This window comes from Agelaius phoeniceus, chromosome 1 (assembly GCF_051311805.1).
Source record: "Agelaius phoeniceus isolate bAgePho1 chromosome 1, bAgePho1.hap1, whole genome shotgun sequence".
NCBI lineage: Eukaryota > Metazoa > Chordata > Aves > Passeriformes > Icteridae > Agelaius > Agelaius phoeniceus.
In genome coordinates, this window is record NC_135265.1 from 137,499,834 (window position 1) to 137,520,288 (window position 20,455).

At 37.3% G+C, this 20,455-nt stretch overlaps 1 protein-coding gene across 3 annotated transcripts in view; it reads left to right on the plus strand.

Annotated features, from left to right (window-relative positions):
- Nucleotides 1-20,455, plus strand: part of TAF2 (TATA-box binding protein associated factor 2) — a 60,697-nt gene that overhangs the window by 36,729 nt on the left and 3,513 nt on the right. For 2 of the 3 annotated variants that reach the window (XM_077188342.1, XM_077188336.1), the window contains exons 21-25: nt 5,095-5,164; nt 6,691-6,800; nt 9,128-9,357; nt 11,948-12,100; nt 12,514-12,619. In XM_077188342.1, coding sequence (XP_077044457.1) covers nt 5,095-5,164; nt 6,691-6,800; nt 9,128-9,357; nt 11,948-12,100; nt 12,514-12,619 — 669 coding nt within the window. The remainder of the gene's footprint in view (nt 1-5,094; nt 5,165-6,690; nt 6,801-9,127; nt 9,358-11,947; nt 12,101-12,513; nt 12,620-20,455) is intronic. The other variant, XM_077188346.1, reaches the window with a different exon arrangement.

A 20,455-nucleotide genomic window follows, 5' to 3' on the forward strand; every position in this document is an offset into this window, starting at 1 on the left:
CTAGTTGACTATTGCAAGTCCATGAAAAAAAAAATCGCTGGACAGTTTCTTAAATGCTCTGTAGTTGATACTCACTCCTGACAGATTTCTCTTGGTAGTTAGAAATTACAGCTTCAGTGATTTGCGTTACATAAAGTTAATTTAGTATTATATTGTCCTGTTCATTTATTTGGGTTAGTCTTTCTTTGTTCAGGAGATTTGTAGTACTTTTGTATTTGGAGGTTTATACCTTTCAAAGTGGCCAAGTCCTTCAGTTCTTCCTCTGTAGCAGACTGGTGGATCTACATTTCTAATTATTCTGCTTCAGATTTCATGGGTTTGTTTTGTTTTCAGGGTAAAGGAAAGTTTCCTTTGCTTGTTACACAAATAATTGTTTTCTCCTTTTTTTTTAAGGGCTGTATTACTTTGACATTACTCCTGTCTCTCTATCCAGAGACTTCTCAAAGTAGATAAGCAGTGGGAGGTTTTAAGGCAATTGGAATCTTTGAGTGAATGCATTCAGTGAAACTCAGGCATCCAGTCACAGACTGAAAGCAGGCTGTCATTCCAAACAGCTGATAACTGTGAGGGAGGCTGTGCACCCAGCAGGCTCCCTCCTGTAATCCACCAGACACTCTGTATCCTTAATCCACTGGTGATCCTGTGAGTGATGCACTGCTAGAATTCAGTGCTGTGCTAGTGCTGTGCATATCTCTCTCTGGTGGGCTAATTGCTTTTTTCCACCCTTCACAGAATGTTAGTGGAAATATTTGCTGGAGAATAGAAAGCTTACTCATCAGCTCTTTTTCTTTAGAAGAATCTCCTCACTAATTCATCCCACCCTGTGGAAAGACAAACTGATAGAAATAATATTTTCTCATTAAATTCTTGACCTTTTATGGATAATATTTATAGTTAATAACTGGCTTGAATAAGGAAGTGTTTGTACTACAAGGTAATAAAGTGCATATTTAAAACAGCTGATCCACGGGGTGTTATATAAGCAAGACAGTAGGGTAAGTTGCTTGAAACCTACAGGAAGCTAAAACTTGAATGGTGAAAAGTAGTAGATTACTTGAAATCAGTGGTTGAGCTGAACAGTTTTTGACTGAGCTCACTGTGAGATCTGATAATGACAGACTAGACTACTGCTGCACCTGACTGCCTTGTGCCTTGCTAACAGCTTTTCCTAAGATGCAGAGGTAGCAGATGCAAATATCTATCTTCTATAAAGTTACAACAGTTCACCACACAGCCTGCTATCTAGCTGGTCATCAGTCATTTCTCAAATACAAGCTTCCAGCACTGAGCACAGGAGCTCCTGCTCCTGCTGTAAGACTGGTGGGTTTTTGGTGGAGGGATGATCCAGAAACTCGGTGTGCTAACTGACTTCTTCCTTTAGCCATAGAGAAGTTAGCAGTGCTTGTCTTGCAGAGCCCTAAACCTGGCTTTGGTAGGAGAAATGATTGGCCCTCTATTGCCAAGAGATCTGATTCTTACTGTTCCCAGTTACCTGGTTTCCAGTTCACACTGGATGCAGACCAGCAGCTGTCAATGCCTGTTGCCTGTGCCACAGCTGGCTTTTAATAGTTCTTGTAAAGGAATCTGACAGATTTTGTAATTTCCATAAAAAGGAAAGTCTGTGTTTTCTGGGTGGAACTTTCAGAGTAGGAATAACACTACCTTTTTTTGAGTTACTTGAAAAGAAGTAATTTCTCCATGGAACTGAATAACTTGTTTTCTTTGCCATTAATAGCAAGGGTTTTTTTGAGAAATGGTAACTTTTTAAAATGCTTGAGGCAGCATACAAGGGCTTGGACAGTTTATCTAAAGTGGCTTGAAGTGGACAGAGGTTATTAACTTTTTAAAGTTAACTTGTGAGAGGCTATATTACTATTAATAGTTACTTGTATAGAACAAGGCAGTTGCATACTTAGAAAAAGATAACAAACTATTCTAAATAAATAACCATTATCAAATTTGATGGACGTTAATGTTCAGTGTCAAAGATATTCTGCTGCAATTGAGAACTGAGACAACACTGCTTGTAATTTGAAGAAAAAATTGCAAGGGGATTTTTGTTTCAGAAAGCAATCACGTGTGTTTATATCTACCAGAAGTATGAAAATCTACACATGTTGCTTTTCCCACAGCCTTCTCCTAGACAAACTGGCAAGCTACAGACAGGATGGGTGGTCAGTGCAGTGGGTATGAATTCAGGTCATGGGCCACACTCAGAGGGTGGTGATCAGTGGTTTTTACTGAGGCTAGTAGTCTGTCACAAATGGGTCCCCCAGGGAGCATCTTCAGAAATTATGTGGAGAACAGCATTGAAGGCAGCCTCACCAGGTTTATTGATGAGAATGCTGGTGGCAAGGTGGACATGTCAGAAGGGAGAGACATCTCACAGAGAGACCTAGACAGGCTGGGAGAGCAGGAGAGCAAGAGCTGGATGAAGTTAAACAAGTGCAAGGTCCTGCACCTGGGACAGCATAACCAAAGAGCCCAGAACAGGCCAGGATCTGTGCTTGGGGAGCAGCATCACTGAAGGGGACCTGGGGGTCTTGGTGGATGAGAAGCTGCCCATGAGTCAGCAGTGTGTGGCTACAGCAAATCAGATCCTGGGCTGCCTCTGCAGGGGAAATAGTAACAAGACTGAGATGTGATCATCCCACTCTGCTTTGTGCTCAGTCTGCACTTCAAGGTGTGTGTATAGTTGCAGCCCTCACAATTCAAGAAAGTTGTGGGCAGACTGCAGAGGGTCCAAAAAGGAGCCATGGAGATTATCAGAGGGATGCAGGACTTGCTCTGTGTGGGAGGAGTGACAGGGTTACCTCTTTTCTCCCTGGGTAAGAGAAGGCTTAGGGTGGCTTCATCACAATATTCCAGTACTTAGAGTGCAGCTGCAAAGTGGATGGAGTGTCTGTCTCCTCCACATGGAAAGGAGAAGGATTAACAAATACAAGTTGCATCAAGAGATGTTTCATCTTGATACAAGAAAAGAATTTTTTTGCAGTAAGAGCAATCAGTCAGTGGCACAGCTTCACCATGGATGTAGTGGAGTCCCTGTTGCTGGAGATTTTCAAGATGCAGTTGGACAGAGTGCTAGATAATCACATCTAGGCTCCCTTTCCCATGGAAGGCCGCAGCAGATGATCTTGTGAGGTCTCCAAACCAGGCCTGGTATATGGTTCTTCTGGCTAATAAGATTTGTTCTGCCTGAGGTCAGGTTTAATTTATCATTGCTGTCCAAATTGTTTCATAGTTCCTATATAAATTTGAAGAGCAGGTCAAATGCATTAGTAGCAAAGCTGTGGAAGCCTAGAAGGCTTAGTTTACACTATAAGCCAAATAGCAGGGAAGACTTACTTCATTTCTAGCAGAAATAAGTTTAAAACACAATTTATTTTTTTTTAATCACAAAAGTGTGGTGTTACCTGGTTTTGTTATCCAGTACAATTAATCTCCCAGACTTTTCATTTTCTAATTAAAAAGCATTTTAAAATCCCTTTTGTCAAAATAATTACATTTTGCTAATGATTGTGACTTCATGTTTGCAGTGTTGCAATTCATTGCTGTGTGGTAATAAAGTACTATTTTTGTTTCATGCAAAACAACTTTTGTTTGCAGTGTTCTAGCTGCCTTCTGTCCCAAGCCAGGAAGAGCAGCTGTGCATTGAGCTGAGCACAGGAAGTCACTAATCCCTTAAAAGTATGTTCTCTGCATAGTTTTTCAAAGGTTTCTGGTTTTTAAGGCAAATCTGAGATTGTAGTTCTGATGTGTATGGATACAGATTTGCTCTGGCATCATCCAGAACTGTGTAGCCGTGCTCTGAGCAGTGCACTTGGGAGCTACACACAGTGTACATTCTGCCTCTAAAGAGGGCTTTGTGGAGCCTCACCAGTGTAACCAGCTTTGTTTTGGCTGGGAAGAGCAAGGCTGGCCTGCAAAAGACTCTCTAGCCATCCTCTAAGCAATATTTTAATGTACTTGATTCTCCTAGCCCAGAAAGGGGTCTTATGTTACAGTTGTCCAAAGCATTTTTAAAACTTATAACAGAATGAAGTGCTGGTTCTTATATTATAAATAAATGCCTCTTCTGTTAAAAGCAACTGACTCTAGTGAAATAACAAAAAAAAATAATAGGTATTAGAATTAATTGGACTAAAGAAGTTATATTTTAAAATTGTTGACTGAAAACAAACCAAAATAAGGAAGAAAAGTTGAACTTAGGTATTTAGAGCTAAAAAGACAATTGTATAGGGGAAGAAAGAAATATATTGCTAGGACCACAAGATGGAAAGCAATAGAAATGGTTTTGGACCTCTCTGTTCAGTAATGATTACTACACTGTCTTCATTGTTTTGAAGAAATGAGAAGAGAATGCTACTGTAAAAATCTTTACAGTTATGCACCTGACAAAAAGATCACAATAAAAATTCTTTCGTGTTTTGTGTAATGAGTGATGATGATTTCCTGTGTAGTTTCCTATTTTGCAATATTACTCTCATAATCAAAGAAATTTTGTAATGTAAGTTACATTTCAAACTAACAAGATGACTTTGTTTCCAATTTTCTACAAGCATGTGCTGATAGGTTTCAAAATCCATTTTAGCTGCAAAGTATAATGATTTGTAAAACTAATGAAGGCTACTGAGGGGAGCATGATTGCAGTTTTATATGAGCCCTGTAGTAGTCCTCTTTCTGTCCTATGTAAAGATAGTTATCTTTCACAGATTCCTGTGCATGAGAATTGTATATTCTCTGCAGAAGATGTTATGCTTCTGATTCTTGAAAGGATATTAGAATGTGTTTATTTTAGGAAGCACACAATATCTAGATGAGCCTTTGCTCTGATTTTCCCAATCAATGCTCATGCAAATAGTCTGATTGTTATTGAACAACTGAAGCGTGTAAGAGTTTTGTAAATGTTTATATTTCCATGTAAAGTAAGACACTTTTTACTTTGAATTTGCTCTATAATTAGTGGAATTCCTCTTTAGTAGCAATGATTCATGCTCTTTATGTGCTAATTCCCGAACTCTTGGTTGTCTTCATCAAAATCCTTCCAGTTTATATATATTAATAGGCATTTTGTTTTATTTTGCTTTGCAGTTGATAGGAGCTATGAAGAATTACAGTGGCTACTCTCAATGGTTCAAAATGATCCTGTACCCTACATAAGGTGAGTTAATAAAGAGACAGGTATTTTACTAATGCTGAGGCAATTAAGGAAATTCTTCACCTGGAATCACTAGAATAGATCAGATCCTTAAGTGCTTCTTCTCAAAACTGTTTTTCCTTCCTGTTATTTTACATTAATTGAAACATGTTTAGATGTTTCAGCAGTTCACATCTCAAAAATTAGTATATTCTGTTCTTATTCTGCATTATGTTATTTTTGTCTTTTTTGTTCTACCTTGTGTCAGAAGTCTGACATTAGAGATTATTTCCTGATCATAAATAAAGTGTATAAATATGCTGTTGCATATGGCAAAAAATTCTTCATGATATTTAGAAAAGACAGAGGCTGAGACATAGTGCACACAATATTTGGACACCAAGGGGTGTAAAACAATTATCAGACTGTAGATGGGGTGAAAGGATCATGTGAAAATGTGGTGAAATTTCTAGTATTTCTTGTTTCAACTTCATTTTCACACGAATGGTTGGATATTTCAGTCAACCATGTTCATTACAAACCTGTGAACACCAAGGTTCATAATAATTGGTTTTTTCCCAACACTTTGTTGTTATGACTACCATTGGAATACTGAGTTTCAAAGTTAAATAATATTACTTTTACTCTCTCTTTATAGGTGATTTCTTAAAATACCATAGCTGCAAGGTTGTTCAGTTTCATTTCTGTCATTCTTGTTAATGGAAATAAATACAGGTTTAGCTTCAGTTTAAGGAGATTTAATTTTATTTGTATCCTTTTAAAGAGGAGTTTAAATTTTGAATTGAGTGCAATATTTTAGCCTCTTCTAAAAGAAAATGCAAAAAAAAAAGAAGCATCTGCAAGAGTCTTCTGTTCCAAATGTGTCAGACAGCAAGGTGAAACCTGGCTATACAGAGAAAAATTGTTAAAATAATAGGTAATGAAACAAAGAATTCGTTAAATGTTTTCAAGGCCAAGTTTGAAGAAACAAAAATGTATCTCCTTTCAGCTCAGTCTGTAAATACTGTAAGCAGCATGGTAAGTTCAGGATCTTCAGAAACCAAAGTCATATAAGAGATGGCAGTGTTTGTTTCCAGGAAAATGTGCAAGTCACTGGTTTTGGGCCTGCCATTTTGTATCAGTCATAAACATTTACAGTTATTTAAAAACTCTTTGGTATCAGTATGTAGGGAGTTTATTTGCCAGTGTTACATCTTCCTGGTAAACTTCCAAGTTAATGTGCAAAAAAAGATCATGACTGAACAGAAGAGCTTAATGTAGCCTATAACTGTTAACAGTTATGTCTAAAAACATCCTGCTGCTTTGCACCTTACTTTTTATCTCTGACTTATACTGCTGATGGTAAATGTGTGTCGAATGCATATTGTGGACAGAAGGAAGAAGAAAGAAGGCATAAAACATTGGTTAAAAATTTGGAAGTAATCCTGTAAGTTTAATAAGTTTGTAAGAATATTGCAAACTGAACAGACTTTGTATCTGTAGGGTTTTTCTTTTGGATTTAATAAAGATTATTTTTGTGCTTCTTTCAGGCATAAGATTTTGGATATGCTGACTAAGAATCCACCTTTCACCAAGAATATGGATTCCCCCTTATGTAATGAAGCTTTGGTAGATCAGCTTTGGAAACTGATGAATTCAGGTTAGGGTTTTTGATTTGTTAGTGGCTTTGTTGTGTTAGAGTTTTATTGTGAGGTTTTTTGAAAGAAGTAGTAAAAACTTGCTTCAGAATATGCCAAGAGCTCATGCAGTTTCAGTAGTTAGAAATTGAAAATCCAGTCTCAGAAGCTGAATATCATCTATATACTTCCAGAACACTCTTAGTGACATAGGCTTCCAAACCTTGATTTTAATTCTTTCGGTTACTGATGTAGTGTGCTTTGATGTCCTTCTGCACAGAATCATACTTGGAATGTTCAAAATTGTACAAAGCAAGTGTTTCCTCAAATAACAGTGTCTGTGTTACACTTAGAGTTTGCTTTACATTAGATGGTCTCTTTTTGTCCTCTTTTTCTAAACTCTCAGAGAATATGAGAAGATAGCATTGATACAGATAATTTAAATGAGATTTTTAGAAGTGCATTATAGACCTAAAACTCAATTTGCCTTGTGAGATTACGAAAGATCCTAGTGAGAGAAGGGCTTGCACCTTTTCCATTGACTGTTATTCATTACTGAAGCAGTTCTATCCAGTCCTGACAAACTGCCCTTTAACATCTGGCACATTTCCACACAGATTACATATAAACATTTATATAGCTTTTTTAGGTCATTGCAGGCTTTCTGTTCTCTGTGTGTCATTATATTCAGTGTTTAAAAGTTTACAGCTACACTCCAGGGGTTGAAGTGGAGGGACTACTAGTAGTTCAGTTTCATAGGAATTGCCAAGTGTCAGACACTGAAAATAAACAATTTTGATGTTCCCATCAGAGAATTTGTTTTTGCTTTTTCATGAGAGAAGAGTGTGTGCAGTGTTACAAGCATTACCTCTTTTTGCAAGTAACAAATAGGGTATACATGCTTATTAAGGTTCATGGGGCTTTAAGCACCTTTATTTCTATGCCTCAAGATGACATAATGTTTCAGTTAATTTTCTGTAAGGGATAACTGTAGCATTCCAGGGTGCCTTGAAAAAAATTGTTGATGTGTGACAAGCTAGTAGCCAGGTTTAAAGGTGCATGATTCTAGAATCATGAGTTGCTTTCATTTACCATAAGCACATGTAATGGAGAACAGACTCTAATTGATATATGTAATGGGTTTTTTTCTGTGTAAATCTGAATTAAATTGATAATATCATAATAGTTTTAAAATTAATATTTTTGAATGTGTCATTCTCTGGGGAGTATTTTAATGTTAAAAATGTCCAGATTAATATTCATGTTGCTTTCATTTGTAACTTGATATGTTAGCTGGTAATTTGTAAGGTAATTTGCCCTGGTAAGGGCAAGCTAAGCTTACCCCAAACACTATTTTGGCCCTATAAAACTACTATTTACAGGGATAGATCTTGTAATTTTATTTTGTGCTAAGTCTTGCACAGCCACATTAATATGGCAGTTGGCACATCTGTGTTTTGTTTACCAGATACAGTTCAATTCCTGCTGGGGAACAATATGTTCAATAAACTTGCAATCAGTCAAGAGCTGGGATGAGTTAACACCAGCACTGCTGTATTTGCAGCACTGCACCAGATGTTCAATGTCTTTCTGTTGTGATTGGTGCCAAACGTGCTTAGACCATTTGTCTATGAAGATATTAAAGCAGTACACAGTTTGTAGTGAAAAATAATAAAAAAATAAAGTATTGCTTTATGCAGTAAGAATACATACTTTGAGTATGAATACAAATTAAAATATTGAGTATTTAGTGAAGCTCATGATGTAGTAATGATGTTAAAAAGCATGCTTGTGCATTTCTCTTATCAGTGCAGTTTCCAGAGAATAAAAATCTTAGTCATGCTTAAAGCTCTTACTATATTTTGTGGAATATCCAGAAATATTTGAAATAATATAATACAATATAATAATATCTACAAATATTTGTGGATATTCCACAAATTTATGGAATATCCGCAAATCCATTGATACAGGAAGCCAGTTTGGTAACAAAGTCTTCTATTTACTTGTCCAGTAAAAAAAACTTAGGAGTGCAATTTGAAAAATAAAGGCATATGGGTGTGGTTATTTTTCTTTTATTTTTCATTACATTATTATAGCATTTACTTTTCCAGTCTTGGTCTACTAAATCTGTCTAACTTAGAACTCAGGAAACTTAAAGCCTTCCTTTTAAACAGGAAAGTTTAAAAAGAAAGCAAGTAAGAGCTAATAAGAGGCAGGAATAATGAAGGAAGTGTATCTTTAGCACAGAAAATGCCATACTCTGGTGGGCCTGGATTACCTAAACTGTTATATTTGTGGGAGAGGAGGAGATTTTATCTCTGTATTAACAATCTCTTTTGTATTTTAGGAACTTCACATGACTGGAGATTACGATGTGGTGCTGTGGACCTCTATTTCACACTCTTTGGCCTCAGCAGACCTTCCTGTTTACCATTACCAGAGCTTGGACTTGTTCTAAACCTGAAAGAAAAGAAGGCTGTACTCAATCCAACAATTATCCCTGAATCAGTTGCAAATAATCAGGAGCCTGTGATCAGTTCTAACAATCATGGGCAGTCAGTAGGATTTCAGAACACCGTAAGCACAAAACATCTGCATCCATCCTATTCAGCTGGCTCCGAGTTCTTGCATGGGTTGCTGATTTAATTTTGTATTGTGTTCAAGCCTCTCATGCTTTACCTAAGCTATCTTCTGACCTCATTGCTCTTTATTCTGTCCACTTGAAAAGCTGGTGTATACCATGACTTTTTATACATTTTTTAACTGTTTTGCATTGCGTATGTAAGCTTTTTACTTGGTTTTTTTTCTAGTCTCATAATTTCTGTTCTTTATGAAACTTTATATATTGCTTATGAGATATGAAATGATTCACAGAAATGTTTGATGCTGTGATGAAAGCTTTTTTCATGAGACTATTTCTTATAGGCAAGTTATCCAATTTTCCAAAACAAAACCTTTTATCAGTAAATCTATTGCATCTTAAAATACATAGATACTCCTCATTTTAAACAACTTAAAGTGATGTGAAAGTTGAAATTTGAACACATCTGCATTGAACATTTGAATCTGACATTTTGGTTTTGTGCTCTGAAGGATTTGCAACAACTTCTGAAGAATGGCATATTTCAGTTTGGTATCTTTCTGGATTTGGAGGCTTCAGTCCTAACACATATTCCCTTGCGTAGTTAGAAAATAAATTTTTATAAACTATTAAGGTCATACTTTCCTCAAGAATAACTGCCACTGCTGCAAGACCAAGTATTTTTCGTTGGACAAATTTAATTGTGAGGGGGGAAAAAAATCAACAGACATGGAAATAATAAGTGATTTTTTTTAACAGTTTAAAAACCAGCATGTGATTAGCATGTTTGAAACTCTTTCCACCCTTTTGAATAGGATGGTTTCTTCTTACTTTATCATAGTTAATGTCTAAGTAGTTTTTATTGAAAAGTATTCTGAGAGTACTAATTAACAGTACCCTGCAGGCCCTTTCCAGCAGGGGGAGAAAATGCTGGTAGAGTCAGATATTGTTAGACTTGTTCTGCATACTTACAGAGCATGTAGTAAGTCCTAATTTGCTGCACCTAATCATTAGAATTAAATAGCAGGAGGCATTTTGTTGGCAGATTTTTAGGCTGCACTTAAGTGAACACCCAAACATTTTTTGCAGCCAGTCTACCAAAAGATTTCTTCTTCTTCTTTTCCTAAACTTTCCTGTCCCTTGTGCTAGCATAGTAGTGGTTGCTGCAACAGTGAGCTGGATCAGGGAGGATGTGGTTGAACAGTACCTTTTTATGAACAGATATTTCAGTTTCCTGAGCCAGTTTGTCACACAGTTGTAAAAATGCTTGTGGCACCCCAGGACAGAACCGTGTGTGGATGAGGCTGCTTCGTTTAGCAGCGTACTGGCTTGTGCTGGTGTGGAAATACAGCACTGGTATAAGCCTCAGTTTGTAGTTCATCCCTTGTATCTTCTCCTATTCCTCAGCTTCATTCTCCTACCCCTTACCTTAAGGTTACCATTTTCATTGTAACTTCCCCAAAATTCGGGGAACTGATTTTCCAGTAGTGTAAAACAAAGACTGCCTCTCACATCAGACAAAGTTAATCCAGAAGTGTTTCACAACAGCAGTGCCTTGGACAAAGTAATAGGCATGAAAAAGGGAAATGCATATTTGAGGGGAAAAAAGAGAAAACAGGTGATAGAATTTATCAGATTAACTAGATTCTTTAAACTAGACATACACTGAGAGCATAAATGTGTTAAAATCAGTACTGATAGAGTAGTGCCACTGAAGCTGCTGAGGATGATTGAAGTTACCCACTTCATAAAATGGAGCTTGAATTGTTCAGGGCAAGAGTTTTGGGGCTAGAGTGCCCTTTGTAGGATAGAAGAAGAGCAGTTCAGGGGAACAGTAGAGTTTAGAGTATATATATGCCCTTTAGAGTATATGGTATCTATGCCTGTTATAGTTTTTAGTGAGCTTTTAATTATGTTTGCTTCTGTGGATGCTTTATTTTACCTTCTAAATTTTGTCTGTTGGATTTGTTGAAACACCTATCTCCTATTTTCATTACTATATGTGTAACTTAGGACTCTCCTATTTTTCTACTTTGACCTTGTTCTTTTTATAATCTAAGCAGTAATTTACAAAACAGTTTTATTCTTTTTTAATAAATATTGTAGTAAAATAAAGAAAAAAATTATAAGTACTTATGATTTGTACTAAGTAAAGTAAGCTTTAGCTTTTAAAACAAACTAAAAGAAGATTTAGCTAAATCCCATGTGTAGATCAGAGGCTATCACAGTTTTTCAACTGAGATTTGTCCTGAGGAGAGTCTGCAAGGCACAGATTTATAGACAGGCTATTCAGAGGCAGCAAATGTTGTTGCACACCAACAGTACCATGATTGTGAGAAGCGACAGAAAAGATGCCAATGCTAGATATGCAGAGGGAGCAGGGATAGAAGTAAAGAGAAACTATGTTTGTAGGAGTGGTTGGCACAAATCCATACAGGGTTTTAGAAAATACTTCTTGCCAGAACTACAGAGAAAACTTTGTTCAAATCACCCACTTCACTCAGAAGAGTTTTCAGGTATCAGGTCGCTTTCTCTGAAACATGGATCTTGCTATCTTCTAATTTTGGTCTTTTAATGCTGCTTCAGGAGGATGATCATCTTATTAAGGAAACAGCATCCAGCATTTCTGGTCATCAGCAGGGGGTGAAGAGGAAGGCTGATATGCCACTCGGGTCTCCATTGGAGCCAGGGCAAATACTAGAGAAGAATGAAGACAGTAAAGTCAAACTCAAAATCAGAGTAAGAAATGGAAATTCAACTTGCACAATGTGTAGGGTGCTCAGAATAACAGCAGTGGCGTCTGCTGGCTTCCCTTGAAGCTGTGTTGAAACAAAAGGCATGCTGTGTATATATGTACAGCAGTTGTTTTGCTTACTTTGGCAAAATCATTTCCTATCAGATTCTTTATTGGCTGGCAAGAGCTAAAGTTGACAGATAATGCTCTTGTTCACACAGCTTCACAGTAAATTAGAAAGAAGGAAAGACACTGACCCTTTTTAATTTTACTGAATTTTTATTCTTTTGCAGTGGTAGATATCACTTCCTTTCCCTCTCACCCCCAGTTTACCTCAAAAATAAGATATATTAAATTCTGCTTAGTAACGTTTTTATGAATTATTAGCATCTGCTTATTTTTTTTCCTGATATCTTAGTTCTCAAACTCTCAAGAGGAAGAGGAAATTGATATGGACACAGTTCATGACAGCCAAGCCTTCATTTACCATCATTTGAATATGCTGGAGAGACCATCCACACCAGGTATGAGTAACTTTATAGGCAAGGTGGTTGTATTTTTTTTAACTACGTCAGTTGTGAGGTGTTTTTTGCTACTGCTTATTTCCTTACTTACAGTGTTGGTAAGTGTTAAATGTTACTGGAATTCCAGGAACTGTGGAAAGAGTGCATAAGAATATTTCTTTAGGTTTCAGTAGATGCACAGAGAAGTGTATGCATGTGTATTTTTACACATATCTAAGTAAGACAAGTATAAATCATGCTTATGAAAGTGAAAAGCTAAAGAATGAAGAATGAAGAGCACCAAGTTTAATTAGAATCCCATAAGTAATTAGGTAAAACTTGTTTTGAAATTGGTGTCATTTAAAAAATTGCAATTTTGAAGATTAAAAAAATAGAAAGACTTCTCAGATTAAAAAAATCTCTCAAATATATTAATAACTTATATATATAAGTTTATCTATATATAAGATTTATAACTTAACATTAGCAAATGTTAAAGCCTCAAAGATATTTAGAAGGGCTTTCCAAATTTGAAAGGATTGCATCTGTGAGTGAAATTGTTTCATTTCAAGCCCTTCCTTTCTTTTACTACTTCTCTTAGTATCTTTTTTTATACAATACTTGACAAAATTATTCTCAAGGCATAGTGTTTCTTAGAAACTTTAAAACAGGTTGAACTTCCACCTTCTTTGTTTCTCTGTCTCTAGCCAAAAAATTGGTGGTTTGTCTCATTTTCTCAAAATATTTTAACAATATGTCTGAAGTTCAGTTCCAGAATGTGCCAGTGGACATGGCCATGTGACAACGTACCAAGCATTTTGAGGGATCTTCCATACAGATTCAGAACAAGATTTTAAGGTTGCAGTACTGTATTGTGTAAAAGTGAAGTTTTTGGGTTTAGATTTCAGAGTAATTACCCTCTTGCTTGTTTTTCGGTTTTTATCCAGTGACTGCCTAGTGTAAAACAGAAACAGACCTTAGTGGCAGGATCTGGAATGTTGGTTCCATCTGGAGTGCCCTAAGTGCTGAGCTGTGCTCACAGGTGACCTTACCTGCTTTCCCTGTGACCAGGCAGTTTAGTGGCCCCATTTAAGAGAAGGGCTGGTGGAAGCTGCTGCCCTGAGGATGCTGCTGAGGTTGGTGCCTTGGTGCCAGTGGTGCAGAAGCTGGAGGTTCATACCCCATTATGAGCCTTGGACATAACATTTTTCCTTCCTTGGCAGATGCTCTAGCCACTAAGGGAGTTTGTTTATTTCTTTCTTTTGATTTTTATTTTTTTTAATAAAAGGTTACTGCTGTCACTTCTCAGCTAACAAATTAAGGTCATATGGGGACATTAAAACACAGGGAGGTCTAGTTTCTGGATTCCAGATGGCCTTCAGTTAATGACATGTGCCTACAGCCAACTCCACCAGGACAGCTTTGCTGTTAGGTATCTAGAGTAGCAAAACCCACAGCTTTTTTACTTACTTCAACAGGGTAAAGGGGCAGGCTGCATATAGGTTACTCTCATGAACTTAGGAGCCTATATCTGCAAAGCTTTAGTTTAAACTTCTCAGAGCTGCTTTGAGTTTTGTTCTCAATGTTATCAACCATCACATTTTCTGTTGTGGCACAGAATAAAGCATCCAGGGCATGCAAGTGCAAAGCTGATCTGCTGAGGATTAGTATTTATAACTCTTACATGATATTTTGGAACAATTTTTTCACTAGATTTTTCACACTCTATGGAATATAAAGTCATAAACAAAAGTCCGCCAAATCCATCACAAATTGGGACTTAGGGGACCCTCTGTGCGCCAGCTCTGTGCTCTGGGACTGTTGTGGATTAAGTTTGTGCTGGGGGTTAGGAAGGGTGAAGTCTGACCAAGAGTGCAGCAGTGGCCACTTAAGTGGTGCTTTTATAGACCCCAGCAGACACAAGCTACTTCAAGTCTCACTTGTGTCCTGAATGACCTTCTCACCTCTGTTGTTTAGACATTCAGCACACTGTGATGCATTTTCTTTCACAGGTAATAATGAGACAAATGCTAGGTTTTGCACCAGAATTCATTTTAAATAGTAAGCCTTTGAAAAGCATCATTTTGAAACACTTCAGATTATTTTATTCTTTTTTTTGTTTTGTTTGTGTGGTTAGAAACAGTTCCACTTCACATATTTTTTGCTTCTAAAATTTCACCTGTTTCTTATTCGTGGCATTTTTCTTAGAAGCAGAGATATATGCATTACAGACTGAGTACATAAAGATAGTTCAATCTTTAGGAAATGGTATACTGCTGAGAAGAAACAGATGGGGAGGAATAAAAGCATACATAAATAAAATTGTTCACACATTGGAGTGTTCTGTTTTACAAAGGAATCCCAGGGCCTGTGAGGTTTTACAGCAGTGATGGAGGATGGGTGCATTTCAGGGAGTGATTATTGTGGAACAGATTGACAGGAGGCTCTGAAATGGTCTCAGTGTCTTGTTAGTAAATCTGCCTCAGTTCTGACTCCTTGGAAGGAGTGAGCTCTTAGTCCACCCACAGTGCTCCTCCCCCAGCTGTGGGCTCTGTCCCCATGTGTCACATGAGGTGTTAGGTCATCAGCTGAACACAGCATGTGAAAAGCAGCTGCCAGGAGGAAGTTCACGTTGGGTCCTGTAGTATCTGTGGTTTTTTGCTGGATTGTTGTGTTGTTGTTTTTTTTCCATTTCCCAGACCACCCCAAATGATCATTTGGATTTGGTCAAGTTGATGTAACCCCCCTAACACCAGGAAAATATTTTCCTTTAAAAGTCGGGGGTGGGGGAGTGAGGGTGAGAATATTTTTGCATGGTTCTGCCCATGGATGTGAAAAGTTAAGGCTGAGACAGTAACAAAAAGTTTTCTAATACAACACGTGCTGGATTACAGGTTTCAGTGTTATAATTACAGCACCTGTCCCAGTTCATACAGAAAATAATTGGTTTAAATCCTACTAAAGCATCCTGACTATGATAGTAAAACTGTGGACTCTGGCAGTTTTAGGGGAATCTAATAATTTTATCAAGAAACTATTAAAACAAACAAAACATTAGTTGTGAATTGTCTAAACAATGCTGTTGTGACCATTACTCATCTGCCCTTACAGCTGGAAACTTGGTAGCCTCCTTTGAACCTCCAAGGTTGTGCAAGGTTACATTTCTAATGTGAGAACAGATTTTATTTGCTGTTAATCATCAAGAATATTAGGAACACTCCCTTCACTTAAATCTTAAGATAAAAGACTTTCAAGATGAGATTTTCTGTAAGCAACAGATTTGATCTCTCAGGCTGCAAGGTGACTTGTCTTGCTTTGTTGACTTCAGTGAAATCAGATAAAGGTACACTTCTTTAATATTTCACTCATCTGAAAGTACAGTATGTCAGAAGTAACCTTTAAAAGGTTCTGCTGTATCTTTCAGTGGTTATTGATTGGCCTGGTCTTTTCTGCTTCCAAAATAAATGCCTGGCTGTAGGCTGGATGATCTGCCAGTGACAGGTCATTACAGCTCATCACTGATGAACACTTAAGTGAACTTTTTCCAACTAGTTTCGATGGTTTGAAAGTTGATAAAAAGCAGCATCCAATTCTCTCTTTATTTCTGCAAAGGAAAGAAAAATAAAATACAGTGATGTTGTAAATACAGTGCACTGGCATTCTTTTTCAGATGACATTCAGGGGCAGTGAGCTTTGAGGACATCCTGAGCATTCAGACTCAGATCAAACAGATTCCTTGGCCATTCTGTTAATTCTTCTGCAGTTTTCTGGGATAGTCAAATTGGAAATTGGTGCTGCTGACTTTGTGGTTGCTCTGTTTACTGTGTAGATGAAACTTTGGAGGTCTAGACCACAGTCATAATGTTGATCAGATTGTGGTCTTGTTTATCACAGTTACTGCACTTTCAGGAAATTATAGTTTATCTGGATTGACTTTTTTCTGAAACATTTTGAAACTGGACATGCTGTATATGCTGCAGTAAATTGTAAACTACTGTAGTTACTATGTTTAAACAGTACTTTTACAGCAGCAGCAGATCCAAGCCTGGCGTGCCAATCACTGCACCTGGAGTTTGGGTGCAGGAGTAAATAGGAATTCAGCCCAAACTGTGTGCAGAGCCCAGTCCTCTGCAGTTAGCTGAGAGTGCACCAGTACCTCAAAGTCCACCCTTTAGTGGCTCTCTGCCAAAAAGTGCTCTGAAAACATCAGCACACAGACAAATATATAAATGAACACTTCTTGGATTCGAAGCCACCACTGACAATGATGGCTTTTTGCTTTACATTCTAAGGAGGTAAAAGTTGTTACAATTGTTCTGATAGAATACCTTTTAATAACATATAGTATTAATACACTTTATTACACTTTATTACTCAAGATGTAACTGTTTCCAAAGTGGTAGCTCATAGGCTTTGAGGTTTGTAGATAAATTTGCCTCACTAAAATAGTATGTGGTTAATAGTACACTTCACAAGGAATGGTGTTTTCCTGTGATTTACTCTAAAGAAAGCAACTTTAATAGAAACAAACGCTGCAGATAGTGACAACAGAAATGAGAATTGCATCAGTATGTGGCTGCAGTGTGTCAACTCCATGATTAAATAAAAAACCATAATACTGTAGCTGTGACTGTCTCTGAGAAAACAACTAATCACTCCCAAATCTAGAGGATGAGTAAGGCTAGCAAGTTTTCAAGTGAACTACCTGAAACTGATAGAGGCACACAAAATATTCTGAATTGGCTTCCTGATTTAGATGTTCTTTCTTTCAAAAACAGGGATTTCACTAGAATGTTCCAGAATACTAAAATAAATGTGGTAAAAATAACACCACAGTTAAGATATTATTTTAGTCTAAAGCAATATAGTTGTTAAATGAAAGTCAGATGAGAAAAGCAAACTTTTTACCAGTAAAAACTGCATTTTAGTTAAAACACCAACTTGTCTATACAATACTTTAGTTTTATCTTTGGTATAGGTATAAGAAATTGTCTATCTGGTTTTAAATGTCACTAAAAAATTGAAGTCAAATGACTCTGTAAATTTGAACTACTTAAAATGTTTATGTTGGTTCCAAATTAACTGATTTGTTTACCATATCTTCAGAAAACCTTTGGCTAGTTTTGTTTTTTTAACTAGACCTTTGTTTTTCACCCTCAAACTTTAATTTTTGTCCCATGGACCTTAAAAGAGCACTCTTTTAGAGAGAAAATTGATAACCTTTTTCAGAGATGTATAATTTGAAAATTCTGGTTCTTTAGACTAATTACAGGACATGGCATTCTGGAAACCTGAAATCATTTATGCTTGGTAACTTTTTCTATGTACTTTGTTGGTGGTTCAACAGATGCATAAACACAGCATTAAATTAAAAAATAGCGTGTCTTGGATGTTTCCAGAGTAACACTAAAAAGAAAAGAAGAAATAAGGAAAAACAGGGTCATTTTGAAACTGTTTTTATGGTATTTTCTGAATGTTTTCTCTTTAGAGAAAATGCTAGTCAGAGATGCAGGTCAGCTGCTCTGCAAAGAGAGTGCATTACCTTTCTCACTGGTGAGGCTTCTGGGGGAGACCCAGGAAGTGTTTCTGCACTTGTATCAACGTCCCCCTCTTCCCAGAGCCTGTCCCTGTCAGGTGCTGCAGCACCAGCCTGTCCTCAGGACCATGGCCTTCAGACTTTGCTATGATGTGTGAACTTGTCTTCTTCCTCTCTGATGTTTCAGTAAATTAGGGTGCAAATGGGATCATTTCAAACAAGTGTCAATTTGTAAAAATCCTGTATCAGCCAGCTGTTTTACATTTATTGGCCATGCAAAGAAACAGAGGCTGTAAGTTTGTGGCATCCCACTCTCTTCACACAAAATCAGAAGCATAGGAGGGACCATATGAAATGTCTCACAAAAGCCTGTTGGCATGTTAAAGTCTCAAGTTACAGGTTTTCATACTGTAAAAGTTCAAAAACAAAATATGGGAAAAATAGGTGAAACAGTCTACCCAGCAATATAGTTCAATGTTAATGCACCAATGAGCACTAAAACTTAAGTGAACAGGGTGTTAGAATTATCTGACAGCAATTTGTATTATGACAGCAAATGTTACTTTAAAGCTTATCAGGATCCAAATCCCTTTAATTTACAAGATCTGTGTTTTCATATTTTATTCTCTCTCACAACATCTACAGCATTTGTATTTGTCCCTGGGGCAAATGGTACACAAATATTCTGATCTTTCCCCCATAGGATCATAATCCTGTCTAATTTTAAGCACCTACCCAGCTAGCTGGAACACCACAAACCCAACAATTACATTGGACTCTCCACATCCTAAACAGGAGGAGATCTATGTGGACAGACACATGTATGTGCAATTTCTTCAAAGGAATGCTACTAACCACTTCAGAAGGAGCTCCTGGGCTGGCCCTCCACTTTTTTTGTGTTTGTGTGTTTTGTGAAACCCAGGTTTCAATCCTGCTCTCTGTGCCAGGAAGAAGTGGGTTCCCTGCAGGAAGAGGGAGTGCTCTGTGCCTCTTTGCATCAGTCCTTCTTCCCCTGTTGATAAAAGGATGATTATACTGCCCTGTGAGGCAATTTCTATTTAGCCTTATTTTCCTTAACTACACTTGTCATGTTCCTAGCATAGGCTTTACCCAAGAGACTTAGAGTCACTATTGTGACTCTATGAAGAAATGGTGTGTGTACTCCTATGCTGGCTCAGTAGAAGCAGATTTTTGTAATGTCATTCTTTCATTTCTTACTGATGTCTTTTCCATATTACCAATGTTTACTGCCTCCCTAAGTGTCAGTAGCCCTTGAGTTGCAGTTGGATCTCATTTCTCCCTTTTCTGAAGGTCTTCTTGCCTCTCTAGGTGGTCACCACCACCCCTTTGGTCCTGTTAGTTTCAACTACTGTTGTATTTGCTCCCTAACTTACCCCAGTCACTGGTATTTGCTTTAACAAACAGATTTCTTGAATAAGACACCTGAAATAAGTAATGAGGTGATAATACAGTGTTGCCTTAGCAGAGCTGGTAGTTCAGTAAACTGCAGGAAATTAGCACAAGTGGCAGGTCATGTAACAGAGTCAGGAGAGTCTGTTTGGTTGCATCCTCCATCTTCACTTGACACTACTGCTACATCATCCCTGCAGACTTTAACCAGTTTTTTTATACCAGTTCTGGTTAAAATTTTTTAAGTTCAGAGGCTTAGCTTCATTTTGAGGTTGTTACAAATGTAGTGTCTAGACTTACAGGTTTATTTTCCATACAAAAATAACTCCACAATTTGGAATTAATGGAGCTGAGAAGTTTTAAGAGTTTGTGTCATGTTGTGTGGGTTTTTTCTTCTATTTGAAGTTAGTTTGATTTTGCCATGTGTATATTAATGTATCATGTGCATGTAGCTTGAGAACATATGAGAATGTCTTCAGGACTTGAGGTCATCTTTTGTACATTTTCCATACAACCAATCAGTGACCTTTAGGCTTTTTGCCAAGACCTTTATTTCTGTGTTTCTGGGAGCTCTGTTTGTGTCACTGCCACAGTTCACCTGTAACTACTGCAGCTTATTTTAACAGCATCAAATACTGCCTGCTTTGGTTTTCTGAGATACAGCCTCCACCCTTTCCTTTTCCAATGCCCTGAGCCAGATACACTCCTTTTTTCACCATTGTGTCATCTGTTTAATGGCTGGTTTTGTATTCTTGCAGCTGCTAAATAAAGTTGTCTAAACAGTGAATGCTTTAGAGGAAGGAGCTCAGGTTATGGGGATAGGTTTAGGTATGGGAGGAATTCCTTTTAAAAAGAGAATTGGAAATAGTTACATAGTAAAGCAGTCTTGTACCTTTTTGCATCAAATGCAG